Raw genomic sequence first — 27,307 nt, 5'->3', positions numbered from 1 at the left:
AGTGATGCAGGACGGAGGGGCTGACAAGGAAAGCTGTCTAGTCGTTCGGATGGGACGAAAAACCGAGGTCCCGTGTACACATTGGCGTGCACGTAAAAGATCCCTTGGCAGTTGGAATTCGATATAAGAGTAGGCCGTAGTGCCGCTGTCCGGGCAAAATTTCCCTCATAGCACACTGTATGGCGTATGCCCGTCTTCATTAGCCCAGGTTAGGAGCAGAACAGTAGGACGTTAAACCCCATTTCATTTCATTTCATTTCTTTAAACCATTGGTCCCTTGTCAGATGCCAAGATAATTACACAGCTGGGTTGTTACTTAATGCCAGATTAAGTTTTCTGTACAAATTACTTTACAAGACAATGGACATTGCATAACACAGGTCGACCATCTATATGTCATGAGTGACAGCTGATATGATAAGGATATTTAATTAATCCCGCTCTGTGTCAAAGATGTCAGTGTCCACAAGAAATTGTGGACGACGGGTGGGCGTACTGGCGGGGGCGACGACAATATACGACCACATTTCCATGTGGGCTTATCACATAAAGAGCGAAGCAAAATAGGAAGTGTTTTAATCAGATTGGCGATACCGCAGACAATTCCTGGACATACCCCTATACATTTATTATGATGTTCAATCAATCGTGCCGGCTGGCGATCCCCTCGATGTGTATAATGTGTTTACTAAGTGATTGATGCTTCCCACAAGGGAAGGACTATTTTGTCACTGTAGTCTACCTGCTTTAATACCAAGGATTTCATACATGACAATGTCCACAGGGCTTCGTGTGATATTAAAACTATTATAAATATATAATCAATGATTTTCATAAAGCGAAAACAGTTGTGACAGTTATGTTTAGGTGCTATAAATCATATTTAACCGATCGACCATTTGTCGGGTTAGACATCGCTACCGATTGTAGATACAGTGTCTGTCTTCATTAGCCCAACCGGAGCAGAACAGTAGGGCGTTAAACCCCATTTCATTTGTAGATACAGTGGGTTATACACTGTTTTATTTGTTTTTGGGGCTGTAGTGCAATGGAATAAACATGAACTTTCTTTAAAAAGAGGAAAATGTATGTCAGGGTGTATATGTGTCAACTGAAGTCAGGGGCGGATCCAGGGGGGGGGGGGGCGTTGTAAATCAACACTTTTTATGAGAAAGGTTTCTCGGCCGTGTACTTTATCCTTTATCGTCAAATTTGGGACAGGATGGGCACTCAAAGCACGAGATAATGATATAGACATTATGTGATATCACAATTAATGCTTTGCATCAATAAAATTGAATCACAATGTCATTGTCTTAATTCATAATAAAAATTGACGTCAAACGAGGTATTGAATTTCTCTGTTTAAAAAGCTCAATGTGTATGTATATACGCCAAAATGACGATAGAGACCATGCGGGAGGGGGGTTGGGAGATACATTGTCTCAGGAACATGGCAAACCCCCTCCTGCAAAAATTCCTGGATCCGCCCCTGGAAGTGTGTTGTTGGAGATTTAGATAAAGAGCTGGACGTTTTCGCTTTGATATCTTAAAAATAGATAATGCAAAATGAATTACTTTATTTTGAGCGAATACCAAACATTAGATCCTATGCAAAATACCTGGATGAAAACAATTATGACGGTTGATTTAGTTAGGGCAGCCATTTTGACAGAACTGTCCAAGCTCGCGGGAAAATGTTAAAGGTTAATTCAGCGCATGCGCAGTAATCCTCACCGAGAACCGTTCTCAGACATGATAGAGTGTAGCTGTTGTCTTTATGGTTTGTTGAGCAAACACTAAACCGCCTCGAGATATGTTTACAGTTTCTTACCTAGAAAATGGAGTAAATTTTGTTTTAATTGTGAGTCTTCATCCCATTGTGAAGCGTTTGTGTATAATTTGAGAGGCCTACGCCTGTCTTTAAGTCATTTACCCTGTGTATATTGTATCAGCCAATTTGTATACACTTCCCTCCTGAAACTTAAATGTGTAAAAAATATTGCATCCAGTTAATGTCTTGTTTAAAAATTCTGCACATTACCATTAAGTATGGTTTAAGTAGTAGTTATTAGCACACTTTCCGAGGTGTATCGGTGAATATCAGGACAGTTTTGGTCGAGGGGTCCAAAAAGGAACCATGCGATGGCATGAAGAGTTGGTCATGGTGCGATCTGGGTCGGACTAAACGTCCGCTACTTATTGCTTGATAGATATCTAAAACGGTATAAAAGTATCCGTGTATCAGAAATGAACAGTACTCTTTTTGTACATTTCTGATACACGGATACTTTTAAGCATGTATTGAGAATAAACAGGACAGTTTTATCAAAGGTTGCCAGTGGCAACGAGTAGAAGTGGGATGTAATGGTTGATTGCCAGACATTAAATAATATCATTATTTTAATTATACTAAAATAACATGCAATAAAGTACTGTTCTGATATCTCTTTAATACGTCAAAATTCTTCTATGACAACGTTAAATGTTATCTATCAACATCACCGTTGAGTTATCAATAAGTTAATTCACCATACATTTACTTTCATTTTAAAATAAAACACGCAATTTAAATTTTACTGCATTAAAAATGTATGCAAATTCTATATAAAATTTCACACAACTACAACAAATAGTCGCTGATTACGATCAAGTGAAGGATGTTAAACACTATGCATTTGGCTCGAGGACACTTGTATGACAAATGTATCAAGCGGTATATAGCAATTATAGGAGATTGCATAATTATATCTTTAGACGACATAATTAAAGCTTTAGACGACAATGCTTTCATTAAACAGCATCACGGTTTATATTATTGTACATGTCATTCGGCGTTTACAATTCAGATTATACAAGACACTGGACACTTTACCTCTATCGGTGGCCATGTGTTTAATTAAGACAAACATATCATGTGTTTAATTAAATTTATATAATTACTATCGTTGGTGCGTTTATTAACTACGTCGAGTTGTATTTAATGGATCTGCATGCTCACACGGTTGAGTTTAGATTCTGAATTTACCTCAAGTGATTACACTCTGAACCGATTCTAGTACCGGGTACATTATCATTAAAGGTTGTATTGGACGCTGGTGTGTCATTAAAGGTTCTGTTGCACACGGTAACTCGAGTTAATGATTTTATAAAATATGATATGATTTCGAACATTATTCAGCTTGGTGAAAGAAACATGTGTCATTAAAGGTTGTATTTCACTGATAACATTACAAAATATGATACTATTTGTATTTCAAACGTCATTTAGCTTAATTAAGCGAATGTATGAAGGATCGTTAAGAGATGACAGATGCTCAGGTGTCAATAAAGATAGACTTAGCCGCCGTGTCTCGAATTACACAGCCGTTTATGATACTTAGAATTAGTTTGTTTCTTGTAACTGGCATGAATACAAATCATATTCCTGGTGTAAATATTTACAACGCTGATAATGTTAAGACTTGTTGGTACCACATATTCAAATTTCGTCCTGGCATTCATTGGCTTTAAAAGGCATTCTTGCCGAATGTTAAGACTTGTTGGTACCGCATATTCAAAATTTCGTCCTGGCATCTATTGGCTTTAAAAAGAAGACATTCTTGCCGAATTTCTTTTGCCTGAAATATTGACTGTTTTATGTGTCAACAGAATTTTGTGATTCCCAGCTTAGGTTTCCGTCATGGTCTGTTGATTTGTTCCCAAGCAAAACATCCCAAATAAATAAACGAAAAACGCGCGAAGAATTTAACATTTTTATTGCAAAATGTACAAAAAATAATGTAAAATAAAACTTAACAATAATATCGTATTTGGCAGTTTGGATTTAGTTTATGCTTTGAACGATCAACCATTTATGTTTATCTACCATCAAAAACAAATATAGGATATCACTCATTACTGCATTTGAGAATTCCACATAGCTGACTATCTTTGTTACATTTCAGTTAAACATTGTATTATGGGTTTAGGGAGGGGGGGGGGTGCTAATAGATCAAAATATACCAATTATATTCAAAAGCAAACAGAAGAAGTCAACAAAAGGGTGATGGACGAATACTCTTTGATCGGGTGAGATAACCTATCTAAATCTCAATTATGTCCAAGAGGGTGAACACAATTTATCAACAGATGATATAGCAAGTCTTATAAACCAAGTAAGCCTGGCAACATTCCCCTCATAGCACACTGTATGGCGTATGTCCGTCTTCCTTATCCCAGTCGGAGCAGAACAGTGGGACGTTAAACCCCATTTCATTTTATTTTAAACCAAGTAAGATGGCGATGAGTTAATTCGTTGGTCAACACAGATAATATACACCACTTTGTTTTAACTCTTTGATCGTTAACAAAAGATCTTTTGTTTTCATACAAAATTTACACAACTGACTTATTCATTGTCAAACCTGGTGTGTTAATTGAGTTATATAACCCTGTCATTGTTTATGACCACGGGGAAGCACTTCTGATTCTTCTGGCTAATGCAATTTTCTTTGTATCCAAATATCGAGGAGGTAACGACCTATTGTACCTGCACCTGGTACATGTACGATCATAAAATACGAATTATAAATAAACTTCAACAAACATTTCCAAATAAGGTAATAAAATACTTACTTATAAATAAACTTTAACAAAAATTTTTCCAAACATTGGCCCATTATTAAATATATCTATAAAAAGCATCAAATTTTGGAAGACTAAACGGCTAACAATTTTCGAAAAAATTTGTTAGCAACAAACCTCGGGTTTTAACAATATTGTACATGCGTTTACAGCATTTTCAGACCGGGTAACCGTTAGATAAATGGTTTTTGATACATTAAAAAAAACCAACGTTTGTCTAGATTTTGTGCATTTGGTAAAACCAGCATTCGATGTAAATAAAACCAGTTAAATAAATAATACTACAGAAATCTGTTAAGGATACATATATATATACTCTTCAAAAAAAGAAACGCATAGTGATATTGGGTGTTTACATGTGCAACTGACTTTGAAACCGAGAATCCCGGAATTTTAAAGGCCTTAGATTTGGGTTTCATGCGAAAAGCTTGCGACTCAAATGTTTTGGTGCAATCAAGCGAAAACAAGCGAAAACAAATATCGGCAAAAAGTATGACCAGTCACAATTAGTGACCCTACATTTAAAACAAATAATGAATTTATTTTATCCTTACATACTGACATTAAAAACATGTAAGATTTATGGCAACAACGATCCTGTTCAAATTTTAAAAAAATGAAAAATGGGCTGTGCGTTTCTTACTGTATTATTTGATCTATATATTTCCAATTTCATTTTAAGTTAGAAACGACAATATGAAAAGTAAGTATGTTTCACATAAAGGACAAGATTCGTACATTTATCTTAAATATCTGATCTTAAATAACACAATGCCAATATGGAAGGATGGCGTCGAATCTGTATTTAAATCTTTTTTTTATTATGCAACAGAATTGTGATTGCTGTGTTTTACTGATTTTAATACGCCTCAAAAACTAAATGTAATTCAAATTTGTTTCCATGGAAACTCAACAATTAATAATTCGGAGAAATCTTCATGTCAAGGCTCTGTTTTGTTTTACATCAACGTTGATACTTTCTCTAACATATCTGAAAGAAATTAAAATATAATTTAAATGCACAATGTTTCAGATTAAAAATGTAAATATAGACTTTCATATCATACGCAATATTCCAGATTATGGGTAATATAGACTTTCATATGATACACAATATTCCAGACTAAAGGTAAATACAAACTTTTAGTTTCAGACCATACACCATATTCCAGACTTTCAGTTTCATATCATACACAATATTCCAGACTTTCAGTTTCATATCATACACAATATTTCAAGGTAAAATGTAAATACAAACTTTCAGTTTTAGACCATACACAACATTTCAGACTTTCAGTTTCATATCATACACAATATTCCAAGGTAAAATGTAAATATAGACTTTCAGTTTCAGACCATACACAATCTTTCAGACCCAAGACAAATATGAATTTTAAAAGTCCCTGTGGTGCGCCCTTCGGCGTTATAGGCATCGCTTGCACAATACAATACTATGAAAATTGAATCTCTAATTGAAATATCAGTCTATAAGTAGTTCAATTCCGTTCAATGTTTACAAAGATAAAGTAAATTGAAATTTCATGGATCTATGGTGCTCGAGCGTAACAAGACACCGTATCTTCAATTTCAATTATCTTTGTAAATATTAGACGGTGTCATTTTTATCATTTGATACTTGATCGACTGTCCATAGTACATTTCAGTTTTAGACGAACATGGTATTGGTATCTTAAAGCCTACATTGGTTATATTTCTCGTCTATTATAGTAAATAAAACTTCCCATGACGTATTATATTACATTCTCAACAAAGCCGTAGATATAGGGCTTTGATTTGCAAGTCAGAAAAGGAGTGACGTAGAAGTGAGTCTGACGTATTAGAGCAGGTTGTCCAGTCATTCCCCCCAGATCTTGTGAATTGGTTGTTTACGATGTGTGTATATTCTGAACTGTCAGTGGATTTGTCTTGTGGAATTGTGTGCGTGTGGTGCGCCCCCCCCCTCCACTTACTATTAAATAAGGAATTGTTACAATGAAATTTAGTAACATAGTAAACCCCGGGTGAAAAGATTGTCGACCATAAAAACAATAGAAATACACTGTCCGCCAATTTCACAGCACCCCCGAGAACCCCCCCCCCCCCGCTTCATTGCTCTGAGCTAGTTACGACCCTGTGTTATCACCATATTTGTGTTGAATATACGAGTCTATATTGGCCAGGTCGGTCAACCCTATCAAAGTAGGTTGAGAAAGAATACTAAGCGCTTTACATTGTTATTTTTACATGAAATTGAATATGTTCCCATATCTTTACTACCAACCGCAGGTCAACATTAATACCATTTCAACCTTGTTTAAATAGAAACATTGTATAAAACACGTGGTAGATAGATATCAATAACATATCATGTGACAATGTGACAAAGTGCTCCATGACTTCTATTAACACTATATTTTATACATGTAATAGATTTATTCAGATGCTTCAAACTAATTTGAAACCCAACAGTGCGAACCCATTCAAACCCACGTTACGGCTCAACGATATAATTTAAACTGTCTACTACATATATATGTACATGTATTTAATTACGGACCTAATATTTTTCAGGTGTAGTAACAATGCTCTTTTTTTATATTGAATTCGCACGGTCAGCTGTACGAAGTTAAGACCCCGAGGGGACCAGGGATGAGCGTATGGGCCCGAGTTCAGCCGCTGCCGTGGCAGAATAGTTGTAATGATGTGATGTGCGGTGTTGATGTTATAGTTTATGTTCCTGATGTCTTAAAAGTAGTGGTGTACCGTGTTTATATTCTTGTCTATGTTGTATTTATATAGCCGTTTTATGTTCTGTTCCCGATGTAAATAAACTGATCTTCTGTTATCACTAACAGTGTTACAAACACGTGGTTAATTATTGATTTGAAACATTAATTAATGTACGTGCTCTTTTTGCTTTTAGTGGCATGTTTAAATGCCGCTTTAAAATTAATGTCAATCTCTAATTGAGGGTGCTAGTGCAGTAAGGTGAATTGAACAATTAAGATTTTCAAAAGCAGTTTGTTGCGTTATCACGCTTGACAAGTGAAACCAACGAAACTGTTGCCATAGTTTGGGTTATAGTTAATTACCCACGCGTACATGTATCCTACTTGAAACGGCACATTTCCACAAAAAATCCCGAAATTTTAAGTCGACCCAAGGGGGACACAATAAATCTGTTCCGATAAATTAAGAAACCTTCTCAAAACGGTTGTAATGAGCTTGGGTTTTGGTTTAAAGACGACAATTGTTATCTTTAGTTCCTGAAGAAGTCCTTTCTTGGTTATTTGAACCGATTTGCTTAAAATTGCCGACCTCAGCCATCACAAAACCATGCTCATTAATTTGTGGAAATTTGCGGTTTCAAACATGATACACGAGTACGTAATTAACAGTCACGCTGGTCATCTAAAAATTATATAGCATGTTCGTCTGAAAAGCATATTTGAAATGAAATATAGGGTTCAACATATCTACACCGACTGGGTTAATGAAGACGGACGTACACAAACAGTTTACGGTAATAATATCAGAGACACGTTCAGTTTTAATAAATTCAGCCAGACTTTTATTATTAATAAACCGCCTGACATAACCATGTTCTTGTCAACAGTGAGTTAGGTTAGTATCGTTGTTACAGGGATTAAATTGTTGAGATTCTTGTTACAGGTGAATCATCATGACATCATCATACTGATGATCCCTTTTATCAACACCTGAAGATTTGGTTCAATTTTATATCAATAATTCGCTTCCGAATAGCGGTCTTTACCTGGAGAAAACCCACGAGGTTGGACCAACACCTGGAATTATTTTCACATTACCACTACTTGTTGGCTTCAGGAAGGGTCCTTATTAGTATAGATATAGCGTTTGGCCTCCTACTTGTCTGCGATATCACCTCGGTGGAAGCGGGCGTAAAATACAACTTAACTAACAACAACTTGGCCTCCTACATTTCTGCACCGACTGGGCTAATGAAGACTGACATACGCCATGCTGTGTGTTGTGAAGGAACACTGATTTTGTCCCATCCGAACGACTAGTTAGCCGTCCTGTCGGGCCCTATTATTTAGAACCGGATTGTACATCTACACAGAACAAGAATTCCCTTGAATAATATGTGGAAAAACTGTAACATCTTAGAAACTCATTGTACCTTGCTCTAATTTTGACAATACTATATACCGGAAAACAACATGTTATACTGAATACCGAAAAACTCCGGAAAAAAACTGAATAACGGTTAACACACTAAATAGGTAACCCGGAGCCTGGTCCTCTGTATGTGGGGTGTGTGTGAGAGGTTAGGGTTAGGTTTTTCCGGTATTCAGTACAACGGTGTTTTCCGGAAGTTTTCTGGTGTTTTTCCGGTATGTCGTAACCTAAACAGAACAAAGACTTCACCAAGTCAATGTTTTATTAGGCAGGTGGGAGTATTTTATCTCTATTTATGTCAACACTGTGAAACTTATACCGTTCACGTGAACCACGATGTTTACTACATCGGTTCTATTCTAAACAAAGCGATGATAAGTGTGTATAGAATATGCTTTAAAATTATAATATATAACAGAGTGAGAGAGAAAGAGATGGGGTTTTCACTCGACACAAACTAGGTTCAATTCGGGACTAACATATGGTTTTAATCTTATTTCAATGATTCGCTTGCGAGTAGGGGTCTTTAGCAGTGGGAGGAAACTGGAAGACCCGGGGAAAACCGTAGTGGTTGGACCAGCGACCCTACTCCTTGTCAAGTACAACCAGGGAATTGAAACCCCGTCAGTTGACTCCAATGACAGACCTTATAATACAGCACGCACCACGTGCTATCCATTCGCCCCCCCCCCCCCCTCCAATGTTTAATAAGCAGATATAGAACTGTTTCATTACTATGAATACGCAAACTCAAACAATAGTGTATTACTGAAAGAGTTTGGATCTACACAACAAGACCTAGATTTTTAAATAGATACAAACCCTTAATTATGGGGGTAAAATATGAAATTGTTAATATAATCAATTTATTTGATTTTATTCTTCTGATTTTACCTTCTAATAAATTATTTTGTTTTGTCTTTGTATCTAGGTTTTCCCTTAATGAACTATTGTCTGCTCTCAACTGGTCACATTCCTTCTTGAGATTTGTGAAGGCTCTTCTAATAACCTCTTGAGATATGGCCGATAACTTCTCTAATTCTTCTGTACAGTTAAATTATAAGATAAAATACATTAATACACGTCTTTTATTTATAGGCGCCTGCATCAATGACAAGGAGGGTGGGTTGCATAAGAAGTAAATCAGGGTTCCCGCGGTCCTTGAAAATCCTTGAATATCCTTAAATTTAAAATTTCATTTTCAAGGTCTTGAATATCTTTGAATTTCGCAGAAATAGGAAAATATCCTTGAATTTCAGTGGAGATCCTTAATTTTGTTTCAAATTGGTAATAATAGTAAGTTGATATGAAAATCCTGTTTAGATTAGAAGTTTTATAACGATAGTTGGTAATGTTTTGGTTATTTTTAAGATGAAAAATTGTAACTTTAGGCTAAAAAATGTCCTTGAATTTGCCGTATATTTAACCTTGAATATCCTTGAAAAAATGTTTGACAAGCCGCGGGAACCCTGTAAATGCAATGGGGTTTAACGTCCTACTGTTCTGCTCAGAGAGAGAGAAAAATGGGGTTTAACGTCCACTTGACAAAAACTAGGTCATTTCAGGACTAACATATGGTTTAATTTTTTTATTTCTATAATTCTTTTGCGCGTAGGGATCTTTAGCAGTGGGAGGAAACCAGAGGACTAGAAGAAAACTCACGAGGTTCGACAGGCGACCCTACTCCTCGTCACGTACAACCGGGGATTCGAATCCACGCCAGTTGACTCAATGACGTGCCTTATGATACAGCACGCACGTGCCAACCTTTCGGCCATCCAACTACATGTATTAATGAAGGATTATTCAAAAGAATAACCATTTGTGCATTGTACTAACCTTTTAGAGTTCTACTATTACAAGTATTATCACTAAAAGCACTATTGGTTTCAACTGTACAACTGTTGGTTTCTTCTAGCCACGAATTTAACAACACAGAATTATCCTTATGTTCACTCGTATTGTCATTATGTACACTTAAACTGTCTTCGGTTAAATTTGAAACCTTATCACAATTACTTTCTAATTCATTAACAATTCCCGGTTCTTGAAAAATCTCTGGTTCTTGTTTAAAATTCACAAGTTTAGCACCTTCCGATAGTGGTGAGAGTTTATGATAGGCTTGACAAAGGGCTAAAGATTCTGCTTCCGTAGACAATCTAACCTCCGCATAGTTAGAATCCTGAAGCTCTTTGTGCTTTGTGATGAATCTGCTAAAATCATTTAACAAATAATATATTTTATTTTCCGAAACACAATATCGAACATTAGTATCTTTTAATGAAACACAGCCTGTTACAGAGCTTACTGAATTTTGCCTCAAGGGAGTCAATCGATCTAGACTATTCGATTTTACAGCTTCATCCAGAAGTTCATTAGTTGAATCACATTCAGTTCCGGAGCCCAATAAAAATCTCCTTCGTTTTCTAATACTCTCGTCGCATTCATTGTATATTCCCTTCAAGGTACTAACATGGTGACTGACGCTTGAATCAATATTATCGATTTTCGATGTTGGGTTATCATCCCAATCTTGTCCATCACAATATGCAATTGTTGTATCACTACAAGGAGACATGGAGATCTGTTCATATAGAGGATCATATGGTTCTAAAGGTGATTTCGTTGGTGAAGTAAGTTTATCCTGGATTCTATCTGGTAGAAATGTTGAATCAGGAGAGGCACATATCCTTGTTTGAGGTTTTTCTGGTGATGTAGATTTTGACCGTTCAGAACTCCTTCGCCTCTTACGATGTTTATCTTTGGGTTTCCTAAAAAGATTTCCCTCTGAATTTCCATTCGATAATAAGTCATTATTCTGCAATTGTTGGAAGGCAGTCCCTTGCGTCTTTCCATCCGCAGGACTCAAAGATTGTTGGGACTGCGAACACACACTGGATATGATGACAACATTTCGATCAGGAGATTTGTCAAAACAATTTGCTGTTTGATCATTCAATTCTTGAGAAAGATGAGAATTGGTATCCATCATACTCACCGAGTTTACTTGTTGTTTTTCTGGCAAAATCATCTTTGTGTGTCCAACATTTTCAGGAGAAATGGAGTTACTAAAAGGGATGTTTTCAAGATTACATATAGTATTATCAGACTGTTTCTTTTCTTGTTTAATCCTTTTTAAAGCTGAAGCTGTATCACTGGATGACTTTTCTAACGATTCCCTTTTTGGTCTTCGTAATACTGGTAGTTGTAAATGTGGTTCAGAAAATACTTGATCTGAAGCCGAGCTGCGAGACAAGCTGTTAGACGTTTGGTTTGGAGAAGTTTGTTTTGGAGGTGGAGGATTTCTTACTGATGGTTGTTCTGAAGCAACTGGAAGACGGTACCAACTTCTACTAGCAGGTGGTTCTGGTTCTGGTTCCATTGCCTGTGGGTAATTCCTTACCTGCTTTGGGATAGTATTTAGACCAACACCATCTACTAACGCGCTTAATTGATATTGGCTGTCCCAGGCTTGTGGAGATGTAGTGGCTGCAGCCTTTAATGTCTTGAAATGTGAAGAGCTGTATTGTTGGTTAGAGATACCAGGAAGAAGGTTGGGGATACTTGGATAAAGGTTAGAAACACTTGGATAAAGGTTGGCACTACTTGGAGGTTGGCTGGGAATACTTGAATGTTGGCTTGGGGCACTCAAATGATGGCTTGGGACACTTGAATGTTGGCTTGGGACACTTGAATGTTTACTTGGGACACTTGAATGTTGACTTGGGACACTTGAATGTTGACTTTGGACACTCGATTGCTGGATGGGGATACCCAGATGCTGGTTTTGTTGCTGATTTGGATAAGCTTGTCGCGGATTTGGTATACTTCGTTGATTTGGATTAATATGCTGTTTAACATGATCATACTGAGCAATAAAGGACTGTTCCTGAAATACAGGATACAGAGACGCACTTTGCTGGTACTGGGCATTTAGGGAATTTACTCCTCCTCCACTCCAATTCTGAGCTGTTTGTTGACGTGCATTGTTTTGAAATTGTTGTTGTTGGGGATATCCATGATTTACTGGCCGCATCATGTACCGATTGCTTTTATAATTTTGGGGTGGATAACTCCCTTGGTATCTGTTCCCATCATTAATGCTGCCAGGATAGGCAGCTGGTGGCGGGTTTGGATACACCGAGTTTGAAGTTTGTTGATACATGCTGACCGGTTAAAACCATGGAGTGAATTGACACTGAAAAACAAAAATATAGAATTAATTTACCATCTTTTGATTACTGAGGTTGCCTACACAATTAACTTGTTTTTACACCATTACCTCTCACTGGGATCCTCTGTGAGAGAGAGTTTAACGTCCACTCGTCAAAAATAAGGTCATTTCGGGACTAACACATAGTTCAATTTTATTTCAATAATTCGCTCGCGCATATGGGTCTTTAGCAGTGGGAGGAAGGGATGGGAATCAAAACCAGCCAGTGCCACTAATAATTTCTGAAAAGATTGTCTACTGTTGAGGTTTTTTTTTTCTTAAAAGATACATTATATCAGACTTAGATAAAGAGCTGGTCGTTCTCACTATAATAGTTCACAACTAGATAATGAAATGAAATAAGTTTAACGTTCTACTGTTCTGCTCCTGACTGAGCTAATGAAGACAGGCATATGTAGGCCATACAGTGTCCTATTAAGGAAATTTTGCCCAGGCAGCGGTACTTTGGCCTCTCTTTAACATGCACGCCAATGTATACACAGGGCCTTGGTTTTTCGTCCCATCCGCACAACTAAACAGCTGTCCTTATCAGGCCCTACGTCCTGCATCACTGACAAGGGGGAACCATGCCTGTAATACGGGAGAGGGTAAGAATAATAAACCAAAGTTCTTTTTATAACATAGGATATACTTTTAATAGCATCCTTTACATTAATAATGTCTTTTATAACAATAGTACTTCACGTTGTTTTTATTACGGCCGTCAGACCTCTTATTCATCCTTTCTCGTATTTGTCTCTGGTTGCCTGCTGTAAGTGAATACCTTGGTCTGCAGCTCGGTACTGCAGGACAATGGTTTGACCGACATTGACTTATCTTAAATATAAAGTACAGACGTACAACTATTTTACACCATTCCAAATCCTTTTCTACAATGCTCACATTCAACCACAAGTAGATTATTATTCTCCAATATGGGACCGTTGTGATGCTAAATCTCTTGACAGTCTTTCTCGGAAAATAATGGCCTTATAATTAATCTTAATGTACTGCCAACGTTTACCCTGAACTACAATAGTTAATCAACATCCCTAATCCATGTATATTTATCTATAAAATGCTGCTAAAACAATGCCCCGATTACTTGTTTCACCTCTTACCTTATTAATCAAACTCCTTAACTATGATCATCTTAACAATAAACTTACTACTCTCAAGTCAAATAATATTATTAATATAGTTAAAAGCAGTATAAGCGTTAGAGGTCCCAAACTCTGGAATTCATTGCCAACCTCTTAAAAACCTTTAAATAACTTGAATCTTTTCAGGAAAAAACCTCTTTACCATACCTAAACCTACTTCAAATATCTTATCTTAAAAATGTTTTTTGTTTTCTCTTTTATAAGCTTATCTCTTATGACATGTATTCTGTGTATCTCCATACTATATGAGCATGTACATATTGTATATTTGTTAATACATGTTATCTATATGTATTCAAATCTTCCATGACTTGCATATACATTACATAATCAGATTAATCTTTTAACTGATTCATATATTTTGGGGGGCTGTTGTAAATTATTGTGGTGTGTTACTACAGCTATATCTTTTGTATTATATTTTCTAGGAAGGGCAGGATATTAGAAAGGCTATTATAGCCTAATCTTCAACCCTTCTCAAATAGTCATTAATATTCTCATCATTACTATATCTAGCTAATAAATTCTGTATAAATAAAGATTAGTGGATTGTTACCTCCATTCTCTATGGAAAGATTGTAAATATCTACTGATTTAGAAACAAACAAAAAAATCAATAGAAAGCCAATACTAGAGAACCCTGATACATCAGTTACAGTTCAGTCTTGGTTCAGATAACAAAGAGCACAATTCAAGAGGGATAAAACAAATACACCCAAGTATGGTATAAATAATACCCAAGTATGGAATAAATAATATTAAGTACTGGGGAATTAGGTCAGCTCTGGAAACCATCAGGATTGGACTAGTTGATTTTTATTTATGGGTGTACAGCAGGGTTCTTTATCCATTTTGAGGGGAGGTGTGGATGGCTGAATGGTTAGCACGTGCGCGCTGTATCTTAAAGTCTGTCATTGAGTCAACAGGCGTGGTTTCGATTCCCTGGTTGTATGTGACAAGGAGTAGGGTTGCCTGTCCAATCCTCGTGGGTTGTCTCCAGGTCCCCCGGTTTCCTCCCACTGCTAAAGACTCCTACGTGCAAGCGAATTATGAAAATAAAATTGAACCATGTTAGTCCCGAAGTGACCTAGTTTGTGTCGGAGTGGACGTTAAACACCATTAGGGCTGCAACGATTCACAACTACCTCGATTCGGTTCGATTATCGATTTTAACCATTCGATTCGATTATTTTCGATTCGATTATCAGCTACAATAACCAGTAATTTTTTCTATATATATGTCAGTGAAGCATACTCTACAAGTTGCCACATCTTTAGAGTTTTTTCTTACACCAAAATGATCCCAAACTTTAGATTTCAAATGACCAGGTGGTCGAGAAAGTCATCGTCTGCCATAATTTTACCTTCCAGTGTTTGCTTGACTATGGGTAATAATCGCTAAACACGAAAATATCCGAAGATAATGACCGGAATTATCAGCTAATGAGATAGTTTAGAATTTATATAAAGATTACCGAAGCTATTGACCTAAATTAACATCCAATGAACATTCGGTACGTCACCAATTTTAAATAAATTAACTTTCGTCAGCATACAGAAATTGTTTTAAAGGAAGGTCACTCTGTTTTAGTTATGTTTTCGAGTGACATTCGTGTTTTGTTAAATAACGTAAATTAAAAGTTACGTAAAAACAAAGTTTTTTTTTAAATTTTAAGTGGACTTAATTGCTACAGGTCTTTCATTTTTTTTTCATATGGTAAGGTGTACGTTGTTTTTATTTGAAATTTAATTTGCAATTGAACTGAATCGAAATTTGAACGTTGTAGATCGTGGATCGAACCGAGACGGCTAGTGTCGGTTATCGGTGCACCGAATTGAATCGTTGCAGCTCTAAACCCCATTTCTCTCTTATCCATTTTGAAACCAACCTGCCAGAATTGGGTCAAATGAGGTTCTGGTAGGAACTGGATTTTAAAATCTTAAGCTTCCATTCCCTTTAATATAATCATACTTCAACAAAAATAATTCTTGGTAATTTGTTACGAGAAATATCGTATTCTACTGTATGTAATTAGCACAAAAATAACGACAAATCGGTACACCATGCGGAAAATTTTCCATATCTAATTTACATACCGGTTTGAAATTCATGTCAGTAATATTCCTGAATAAATTACTGTATTCGTTTTTCTTTGTAGGGTTTTTTTTTTCTATCACTTAAACCGCGCAATGACTCACATTAAAGGATCAAGTCATTTTTACACTATCATGCAATATCTTTTTTCTAAATTTTATTTTTAGACTGACTACATGTATGATGCAGAGGTCTCGATAACTTTTCAAATTTAATTAGCAATGTCCAGTTTTTATTAGTAGTGTATGAATATATGTAACAAGACTACAATTTCGGAAAAATGTGATTGAAGTAAAAGTCAAGCTGTTGAATTTTACAATATTATGTAAAGTTTTTTTTTTTCAGTCATATTATTTCAAAATTATTGTTATAAATATTACATGGTCTGGTAACTGCTGTGTATACTCTCTCATATGTTAATTGGTAGAAACGCTGTACGTCTATCTAAATAATTTCGATATTTTAAGGTCGATTTGTATTTTGAACAATCAATATTCACAACCGCGTCATTTGTTGATGTAACAGGTAATGAATCAAGTAATTTTTTTACGCAGCAATGCATTGGGAACAAACATCGACATCTGCAATGCATTGATGACACATCGGAAAATTTGACAGACATTACAACACAGATCAATATCCTCGATTGAAGATTTCCTGTCTTGAATCTGTTATAAATGCAAATGAGAGAGATAGAGAGAAATGGGGTTTAACGTCCACTCAACACAAACTAGGTCATTTCGGACTAACATATGGTTCAATTTTATTTCCATAATTCGCTTGTGCGTAGGGGTCTTTAGCAGTGGGAGGAAACCGGAGGACCCGGAGAAAACCCACGAGGTTGGACAGGCGACCCTACTCCTTGTCACGTACAACCGGGGATTCGAACCACGCCAGTTGACTCAATAACAGACTTTATGATACAGCACGCACGTGCTAACCATTCAGCCATCAAACCCCTCAAATGCAAATGAAATGGGGTTTTGACATCCTACTGGGATAACAAAGTCGGGCATTTGCCAAACAGTGACATATGAGGAAAATTTTTTCTACGACAGTGACTTAATTTTAATCCCAGACTTCAAGGGTTCTTTTACGTGCACACCAACGTCTACACCAGGCCTCCGTTTTTTCATCCCATCTGAACATCTATATGCTGTCCCTTTCCAGGCCCCCCGTCCTGCACCAGTGTGGCTGGCAAGCGATAATGTGTAGTTGTTCAGATGGAATGAAAACCCTGTATCCTAGCAGCACGATCACAAGATCTACAACTGCATCAGAACAAAATGTAGAACTTTGTATTACAACTATTTTGCTTTACTTATTGGGTATTTATTCAGTAAACAACTGTTTTTAACAAGTTGGTCATTGAACCATAATCACAGGGCAATCAATCATACTTTATGAACATTAATAAGTGGAATTATACAATTATTGGGTATTTATTTAGTAAACAACTGTTTTTAACAAGTTGGTCATTGAACCATAATCACAGGGCAATCAATCATACTTTATGAACATTAATAAGTGGAATTATATACAATTATTGAGTATTTATTTAATAAACAATGTTTTATAATTACTTTATGAGAGAGAGAGAGAGAGAGAGAGAGATGGGTTTAATGTCCACTGACATGGTTCAATTTTACTTCAATAATTCACTTGTGCGTAGGGGTCTTTATCAGTGGAGGGAAAATGGCGGACACGGAGAAAACCCACGAGGTTGGAACCCAACCCTACTCCTCGTTCCAACCCTACTCCTCACGTACAACCGGGGATTCAAAACCACAGCAGTTGACTCAATGACAGGCCTTATGATTCAGGGTGCACATGCTAACCATTCGGCCATCCACCCCCATTACTTTATTAACATTAGTAAGTGGAATTATATACAATTATCTAGTAATTAAATCATTATGAACATTAATAAGTGGATATATACAATTATTTAGTAATTACATCATTAACATTTAGAAATTATATAAAATTACGAGACCCAATCGCCATGGAGTGGCCTACTTTCTACACCAACTGTCATGCAGTGTGCCTAGAAGAAACATTTTGCCTACATTTTAGAAAAAATAAATTAATAGCTGTCGAAACAATAATATGGAAGTTTATATTTACACATCACCAATGATCCATGGATGTCTAAAAATATTCAAGAATTGGATTATTGTGTCTGTAACATTGCACAAAACATGAATATATCTACCTTAATATTTCTCTAAAGCCATGGATAAAAAATTCATGAAATCTTCACCCCACTTGAATAAACTACGGTTGTACATTAATATTTCACTAAAGCCATGGATAATAAATTCCAGAAATCTTCACCACATTGGCTTATTAACAGCACTTAAATAAACTACTACTAATAAAAAACAGGAGTAACCTCCCAGCAAAACAAAGCTTGAAAATTTCATAGAAGCTTATTGGTTTGTGGGGGTGACGACAATCACTAGACTATTTAATTGGCCAATGGATTAAACAATGACAGGGATTAAAAGGGAAGCTGGATAAAAGATTAAGAGATTACTACAGGTGTTAAAAGTAATTAAAGTCTATACCAACTGTGAAAACTACTGAATACCCTAACCCTAACCCCAAGTTGTATATCTGCCTGTCACCCACCTTAAATACAATTAAAGAGAGATCAACCTTATTATGAATTGTATTCCATCTTACAGTGATTAATGAAAAACCTTTCAACACCACAATATTCTGGTTACCAAATATTTTGGTTTTCCAACTCTGTAATTTGTTGACAAGGTTTGGTCTTTAATGTTGACAAAGTTTGGTCTAATTAGTCTAAACTAATTAACACATTATTTTGTTGGGATAATTAAGGAAGCAAGTCAAAACTTTGTCTGCAAGATTATCAAAACATTATATAATCATTACTGATCTAACTATAATACATTAACTATGTCAGACAACAGAGCGGACCATTTTCACAACTGTAGAAGCCGACCTTAACCCATCATTTACAACCAACAAAGGGGCTGAACCTGACATTGTATTCTTCTGGTCTACGATATCACAACTGTGTTAGCAAACCTTAACCAATCAGACTAATACCAAAGGGGCTGAACCTAAAATTGTTCTGGTCTATGATATCACAACTGTGGAAGCAGAACTTAACCTATCAGTTACAAAAACCAAAGGGGTTGAACCGGACATTGTTCCGATCTGATGACATCACAACTGCAGAAGCAAACCATAACCAATCAGACTAATACCAAGGGGGCTTAACCGGACATTGCTCTGGACTATGATATCACAACTGTGGAAGCAGACCTTAACCCATCAGTTACAAAAACCAAAGGGGCTGAACCTGACATTGTTCTGGTCTATGATATCACAACCCATCAGTTACCACTACCAAAGGGGTTGAACCCGACATTGTTCTGATCTACCATATCATAACCCATCAGTTACAAAGGGGTAGAACCTGAGATTGTTCTGATCTGCAAATCTCAACCCATCAAGTTACCACCACCAAAGGGGCTGAATCTGACACAAACTAGGTCATTGTCATTTTATATGGTTCAATTTTATTTCAATAGTTTGCTTGCGTGTAGAGGTCTTCAGCAGTTGGAGGAAACTGGAGGACCCGGAGAAAACCCACGAGGTTGGACAGACGACCCAACTCCTTGTCATGTACAACCATGGAAATCGTAACCACGCGTTGACTCAACGACAGACCTTACGGTACAGCGCGCACACTCTAACCATTGGTCATACAAGGTTAGAGCACAAGCTATTGACTATTACACCCTGAGCTGAGAGTTAAACTAGGGAACATCATCAAAGTGAGGTCCTTGACCACATTGTTTTGAAGTTTCTTTGTATTGTCTATTACGAAGTGCTAATTGGATGGGTTATGCCCACTGTATAAATAGGTGTTAATTGGTTCTAATTATTAGTTTAGAATTAATTAGATATAATGCAGATCACAATTCTGTGTAATATAATTACTGCTTATCACTTATCCATGTTTCTGTCTTGACTTGTCTAGTCTTTATCAACGCTCATCAAACATAGAGAGAGAAATGGGGTTTAACGTCCACTCGACACAAACTAGGTCATTTCGGGACTAACATATGGTTTAATTTTATTTCAATAATTCGCTTGCGCATAGGGGTTTTTAGCAGTGGGAGGAAACCGGAGGACCCTGAGAAAACCCACGAGGTTGGACAGGCGACCCTACTCCTTGTCACGTACAACCGGGGATTCGAAACCACGCCAGTCGACTCAATGACAGGCTTTATGATACAGCGCGCACGCTAACCATTCAGCCATCCAACCCCCCACTCAAACATACATTATGCAAGAGGTAAATCTGCCTATTGCAGATCTTTCTTTAGGCCTTGTATGTGATATAAACTATTAATTAGATATTTATTAAAGGGACTATCCCGATTTGAACATATATCTCAAAAATAAAAGTCCAAGTACGTATGAAATTTAAGCGCCAAAATATAGAGGAATGGTGTATTTACCCGGTCTCAAAATTTCAGCTCAAAATATTGAGTTGTTTGGACGTGAACGACAAAACTGCTTATCCGGACACGTAACCCTTTTAAGATTTCGGGTCAATTTTTTCATGAGTGACATGATATTCGATTCCCATTCCTTTAGAGGTCTATACAATGAATGACCCATGTGCTGTACTTGATAACGAAAGGTAAATTTCACCTTCACATTATTTTTATTAAATAAAAGTCTGGTTTTATTCAGACATCGCATAATACAGCTTGGGACACCAGTCTCCATTTCCAGATGAAGACTGACAGGTTTAAGTTGTTTGAAAACCTATCACATATATTGAGTTAGTTGCTCGGCCCTAAGGTAGAGGATTTTAAGGGATTTTAACACAAAATTAAGCAGTTTTATTCTCCAAAATATTATCGGGATTGGCCATTTAATATGACATGGCCATACTCAACCCTCGATGTCATTGGATACTTCTGGTATTAAGTAGATTATTATTTTTTATTATTACAAAGATTTGTTATAGCCCCCCACCCCCTTTCACATATACATGTTCAGGGGTGCTTTACAAATGGAACAAATATAGAATTATGGAACCATAAAATTAAACAATACAATACAGTCAATACTTATGAATCAATATATATTTATCTAAAAATAGATTAGAATGGTTCAGCCATATTTTGATTTAATTTTTAATCTCAGAAGCAAAGGCTTACATGTAGCTTTGAACAACCAGTCTGGTGGTTGCAGTTAATGCACACAACTTTTTAGGCCAGAAATGGTACTCTGGGAAACATTCAGCAGCTTGGCTACATCTTTATTGTTGCGTTTGTCTTCGTTCTGATGTGGCATCACTTGAAACCGAGAACCCCAGGATTTTAAAGTTGTTAACTCATGTGTCTTGGGAGCAATCATGCGGAAACAAAAATCGACAAAAAGCATGACCAGTCACAATTAGTGACTCATTTAAAACCAATAATGAATTTCTTTTATCCTTACATAATGACATTAAAAACAAGTAAGATTGATGGAAAAAACGATGCCATTCAAATGAAAACAATGAAAAATGGGGTGTGCGTTTCTTTTTTTTTTGTGAAGAATATATACCTTTAATAAACATTGCCGTTCGATCCCAGGGGTTATGGTGGTTGCAGTCACTCCAGAGCTATGAAAAACGTTTTCGGACTGATGCGACAACAATATCTGACCACATTTCAATGTGGGTGTATAAAAATGTCTTGAGTAGTAAGTCCTACCTTTGTTTCTTGAGTGTATGAACCGTTATCAGTAACTGATAATATAAGTCTGTTATTTATAAATTGTCAGTTCAGGTGTATGAACTGTTATCAATAAATGTTTATACATCACATGAGCATTAATTAATAGTTTAGATAATATTAATTAATATCTTAAATTAATGATAAAAGTTATATAGAATATAATTGGCAAGGCAACCAGTTATCAGTTCTGTTTCTATTTGAACTCTTCAGAATGATAATACCCAGATAGAGAGGTTCTATATAATTCTATATAAATGATAAAGTTAATGAAAGACACGAGATTAGATAAAGAGCGTTGAGCAGAAGATCGGATTATAATCTAGTAAATACATGTATCGTAGGCTAGTGATGACATCGAGAGTTGATTATGGTATGGATAAGTTAATGAATGCCTTTAAATTAATAATTTAAAAAACATTTCAGGCCTAAAGCAAGACCTGCAATTTTAATAATTACTAGTTATCTCTATTTACAGTAACTCGTTAGACCAAGAATGTAAATGTCTAACCGGTCACACAAGTAAACCGGTTGAGAGAGAGAGAAATGGGGTTTAACATCCACTTGGCACAATCCAGGTCATTTCCGGACTAAAATATGGTTCAATTATATTTCAATAATTCGCTCGCACATAGGGGTCTTTAGCAGTGGGAGGAAACCAGAGGACCAGGAGAAAACCCACAAGGTTAGACAGATTTCCCTACTCTTTGTCATGTACAACCGGAGAATTGAAACCTTGCCAGTTGACTCAATGTCAGACCTTATGATACAACATGCACATGCTAACCATTCGGCCGTCCAACACCCCTGAACCAGTTCAAAAATATACAAACCGATAATCATTTTCATATTATATCTGACCTCCAAACCCAGGAGTGCTAGCCACAACATTGTTTTCTTTCACTAAAGACCACATAAGTACTTTATACATAGTACACTTGTCATTTGTAATATATCACTTGAAGTTAACGCCTTTAAATTCCTGCTCAAAGCATTGTATACGTTATTAGCACTCGCTGCCAATTCCGAGACTTAAAAGCTACAATACCAATAATTTAAACATGTATCACCAAGTCTTCATGTGCCCTAACAAATATTTTAGTAGAAATTTTTTTTATTAAATGTGAATAAATCGTTTAAAACATACAATAATTTTTGAACCGTTACATCCTTACTTCCGGCCGATTCTACTCTCATAGTGAGTTAATTAAATGTTTCTAATTTTACTAGGTTGCCAGGCAACAAAACATATAGGCCCACGGCAGTTAAGTGTCCCGAGCAGTCAACAAGGGTTGTTATATTTTTTCTTTTGTTAATGAAAGCATTTACATATTATTCAGTTACAAGAGTGGTATTGAGCCTTTAATGAAAGCATTTACATGACACTTAAAACTGATTATGAGTAAATGAAATGAAATGAGAATTTATTGCATATAAAAATGATTTTGTCTTTCATCTGTCCATTTATCATGAGTATTGAAGCACAAGTAAATTCGCGGATATTCCCCTGCTCACGTCTTTTCCAGAAACTGTTGTACGGTTCATTTAAGTCTGATTTCTTCCACGTCCACTCGCAATTAAGTTTATCAACATATACATCAAGCGCTCCCTCATGCAAAGAGGTCAGACCAAGAAACCTTAAAACATGTATTATGAAAAAGGTAAATTTGCCCATTGCAGGTCTTTCTTTAGGCCTGAAATATTACCTAAACTGTGAGACATTTTTTAACATGATTTTAAAATAATTTTCTCGGCTTAGAGTGAAGCAATCTTACCTGAAAATAAAATCAAACGACTTCAGAAACCAAACAAAATGAACATATGACACCAATTCTCAAACATCTCCATTTGCTTCCAGTCCGTCAACGTATCAATTTTAAAATACTGTCTATTACGTATTCTGCTCTAAATCACGATTCTTCACCTCAATACCTTAGAGACCTTCTCAACACCAATAAACCTTACAGAACCCTTCAATCACAATCAAGACAACCTCTTAATTAAGCCTCTTTCAAGAACCAAATCTGGTGTTAGATCTTTCGCCGTCGGTGCTCCGAAGTTATGGAATTCAATATCAAACGAAATCAAAAGCGTAAATTCTATTAAAGGTTTTAAAAAAAGTATCTCAAAACGGAATTTTTTAATCAAATATACAACTGATCAAATTCGAATACGATCTAGCTGTGTTTAAGTCAAACTTTTACCATGTGTACTAAATAATGTTCTTCATTTTTTGTTTAGGTCTTTCTTTTATGGATTAATGTGTTGTGATTGTTGTAATTTTATATTAGTTGTACTAATGTAAAGCTCGCTGAAATGAATTGTTGGCGCTATATAATTATTATTATCATTATTACACAGGACCTCTGTTTTTCGTCCCATCAAGCATAAACCAATTTAATGGATGTTAAAATTGTAATAAGCAACGAATAATCGCCGTCTAAATTTATATACAAGTATATACATGTACGTTTTTATCTTTTTCATACCTACTTCATGTAAACAATCTATGTCAAACAAATGAAATGAAATGAGGTTTAACGTCCTACTGTTCTGCTCCTATACTGGGCTAATGAAGATGGGTAAACATTAAGTACCTACATGTATCAGATATCATTAGAATTAAGCTTTTGTCTCTGGAGCATCAACAAGAATTTTCAATGTGAACAGGGGTCATAACTCTAGCTTCTTCATCCCACGGTCTTAAAGTCTTAATAAACTTAATTCAAAGTGAATCACATGAAGACTAGCTTCCACAGTGAACACTGGACAGACTGGGGCAACAACATTATAAAAATCTTGTATTAAGTTTATATTTAGCTTTGGTTTCTGTGTAGGGGATCACGTGGCTAGGTGGGTAAGACGCTGGCTCGCTAGCCTGGAGGTCGGGTGTTCGATCCCTGCATTGGCCGAGAAAGTTCATCCGGATTTTCCGGCCTGGTTTCCCCTTGTCAGTGATGCAGGACGGAGGGCCTGACAAGGACAGCTGTCTAGTCCTTTGGATGATACGAAAAACCAAGGTCCTGCGTATATATTGGAATGCACGTAAAAGATCCCCTGGCAGTTGGAATTCGATATAAGAGTAGGCGATAGTGCCGCTGCCCGGGCAAAGTTTCCCTCATAGCACACTGTATGCCCGTCTTCATTAGCCCAGTATAGGTGCAGAACAGTAGGACGTTAAACCTCATTTCATTTCATTTTTTCTGTGTAGTCAACCCATTGCATAATCTGAACAGTGAATAGAATTCAAATGTTTGGCTACTTGCCAATATAAATGTTAACATTTATTGGATTGATGGTAAATGTGGTGCAAGTCTCCTGAACCATTGACATTTCTTAACTGGCTGCAAGATCTGTTAACAGATTTCAAATGTTTGGCTACCTGCTAATATAAACTTAACATTTATTGGATAGATGCCAAATTGGAATCTTGCCAATTGGTTAAATGGTACAATTCTCCTGAACCACTGACATTTCTTAATTGGCTGCAAGATTTGAAATGTTTGGCTACTTGCCAATTGAACATTTGTTGGATAGATGCCAAATTGGAATCTTGCCAACATCCTAAAGGGGCAACCCTCTGAGCCTTTCATATTTTTGGCAACTTGCCAATGAAAATATGAATGTGACAATGCCAAATTGGCGACTTGCCAAGAAGTGATTTGAACTTTTGAACTCATGACACATTTGGCTACTTTCCAGTAGAAATATAAATGATATCATTTGTTGTACCAAGGTGAATTCAACACTAACCAAGATTTGTAAGCAGATATGAACTCTTGAAATTCTTGGCTACATGCCAGTGAAAATATAAATGGTTAACATTTGGTGAATTAATGGCAAATTGGACACTAGTCAGCAGGAGGTAACCTAAAGGGCTGGTCAGAACCATTCAAAATATTGTGCCCAATAATTGTAAATTGCTACTAAACTGCTGCCATTGTTACAGTATTGGTTCTTCGATTTGGGTTCTTCATGACAACACTGGTTTAACTTCATACTTTTATCATTCATCCAAACATGTAATGTACAAGGCTGCTTGGTCTTAACTTGGGGACCGGCATGGTCCCAACTTACTTCCTAACTAACTTTCTGATCTCTTCTTTATACCCTTGGCCCTTGTCAGATGTCCCGATGATTACACCGCTGGCTATTACATAATGCTAGATTAGCTTTCTGTACTAATTGCTTTACAAGACAAGAAACTTAAACAAATGAACTATCTTATCTTAAGTACCAGCTGACATGATAAGGATTTAATTAATCATCCCGCCATGTGTCAAAGATGGCATAATACTGTTTTTATTCTCCTATATAGTGTCACACCATCAAATTATCATAAATGAATTAAAGATACCTTCCCGCATACAAATTGGGTGATTTGATGATATATTTGTACTAAAAATAATCTATGAAAATTTTCCTTCAAATCCCTCTCAAAACATTGGATTCACAAGGGAATACCCTAAGCTATAAAAAATATATTAAAATACGTAACGGTTTAGTCATAGTAACTAGCAACGGCTGCAAAGCCGGAGGAGAATTCATTGCATATAAAAACGATTTTGTCTTTCATCTGTCCATTTATCATGAGTATTGAAGCACAAGTAAATTCACGGATTATCCCCTGCTCACGTCTTTTCCAGAAACTGTTGTACGGTTCGTTTAAGTCTGATTTCTTCCACGTCCACTCGCAATTAAGTTTATCAACATATACATCAAGCGCTCCCTCATGCAAAGAGGTCAGACCAAGAAACCTATTATGAAAAAGGTAAATTTGCCCATTGCAGGTCTTTCTTTAGGCCTGAAATATTACCTAAACTGTGAAACATTTATTAACATGATTTTAAAATAATTTTCTCGGCTTAGAGTGAAGCAATCTACCTGAAAATAAAATCAAACGACTTCAGAAACCAAACAAAATGAACATATGACACTAATTCTCAAACATCTCCATTTGCTTCCAGTCCGTCAACGTATCAATTTTAAAATAATGTCTATTACGTATTCTGCTCTAAAGACGATTCTTCACCTCAATACCTTAGAGACCTTCTCAACACCAATAAACCTTACAGAACCCTTCAATCACAATCAGACAACCTCTTAATTAAGCCTCTTTCAAGAACCAAATCTGGTTATAGATCTTTCGCCGTTGGTGCTCCGAAGTTATGGAATTCAATATCAAACGAAATCAAAAGCGCAAATTCTATTAAAGGTTTTAAAAAAGTATCTCAAAACGGAACTTTTTAATCAAATATACAACTGATCAAAA

General features: G+C 36.2%; 1 protein-coding gene across 5 annotated transcripts in view; it reads right to left on the bottom strand.

Annotated features, from left to right (window-relative positions):
- Positions 1–3,741: 3,741 nt before the first annotated feature.
- Positions 3,742–27,307, bottom strand: part of LOC126817097 (uncharacterized) — a 36,533-nt gene continuing 12,967 nt past the window's right edge. For all 5 annotated transcript variants that reach the window (XM_050543905.2, XM_050543907.2, XM_050543906.2 and 2 more), the window contains 3 exons: positions 10,627–12,985; positions 9,682–9,831; positions 3,742–5,617 (listed from right to left, as the gene is read on the bottom strand). In XM_050543905.2, coding sequence (XP_050399862.2) covers positions 5,586–5,617; positions 9,682–9,831; positions 10,627–12,952 — 2,508 coding nt within the window. In that variant the 5' untranslated portion in view covers positions 12,953–12,985 and the 3' untranslated portion in view covers positions 3,742–5,585. The remainder of the gene's footprint in view (positions 5,618–9,681; positions 9,832–10,626; positions 12,986–27,307) is intronic.

This window comes from Patella vulgata, chromosome 4, assembly GCF_932274485.2.
Source record: "Patella vulgata chromosome 4, xgPatVulg1.2, whole genome shotgun sequence".
NCBI classification, from domain to species: domain Eukaryota; kingdom Metazoa; phylum Mollusca; class Gastropoda; family Patellidae; genus Patella; species Patella vulgata.
Note: the sequence above shows the minus strand (reverse complement) of the source record. Positions and strands in the feature narration are given on the sequence as shown.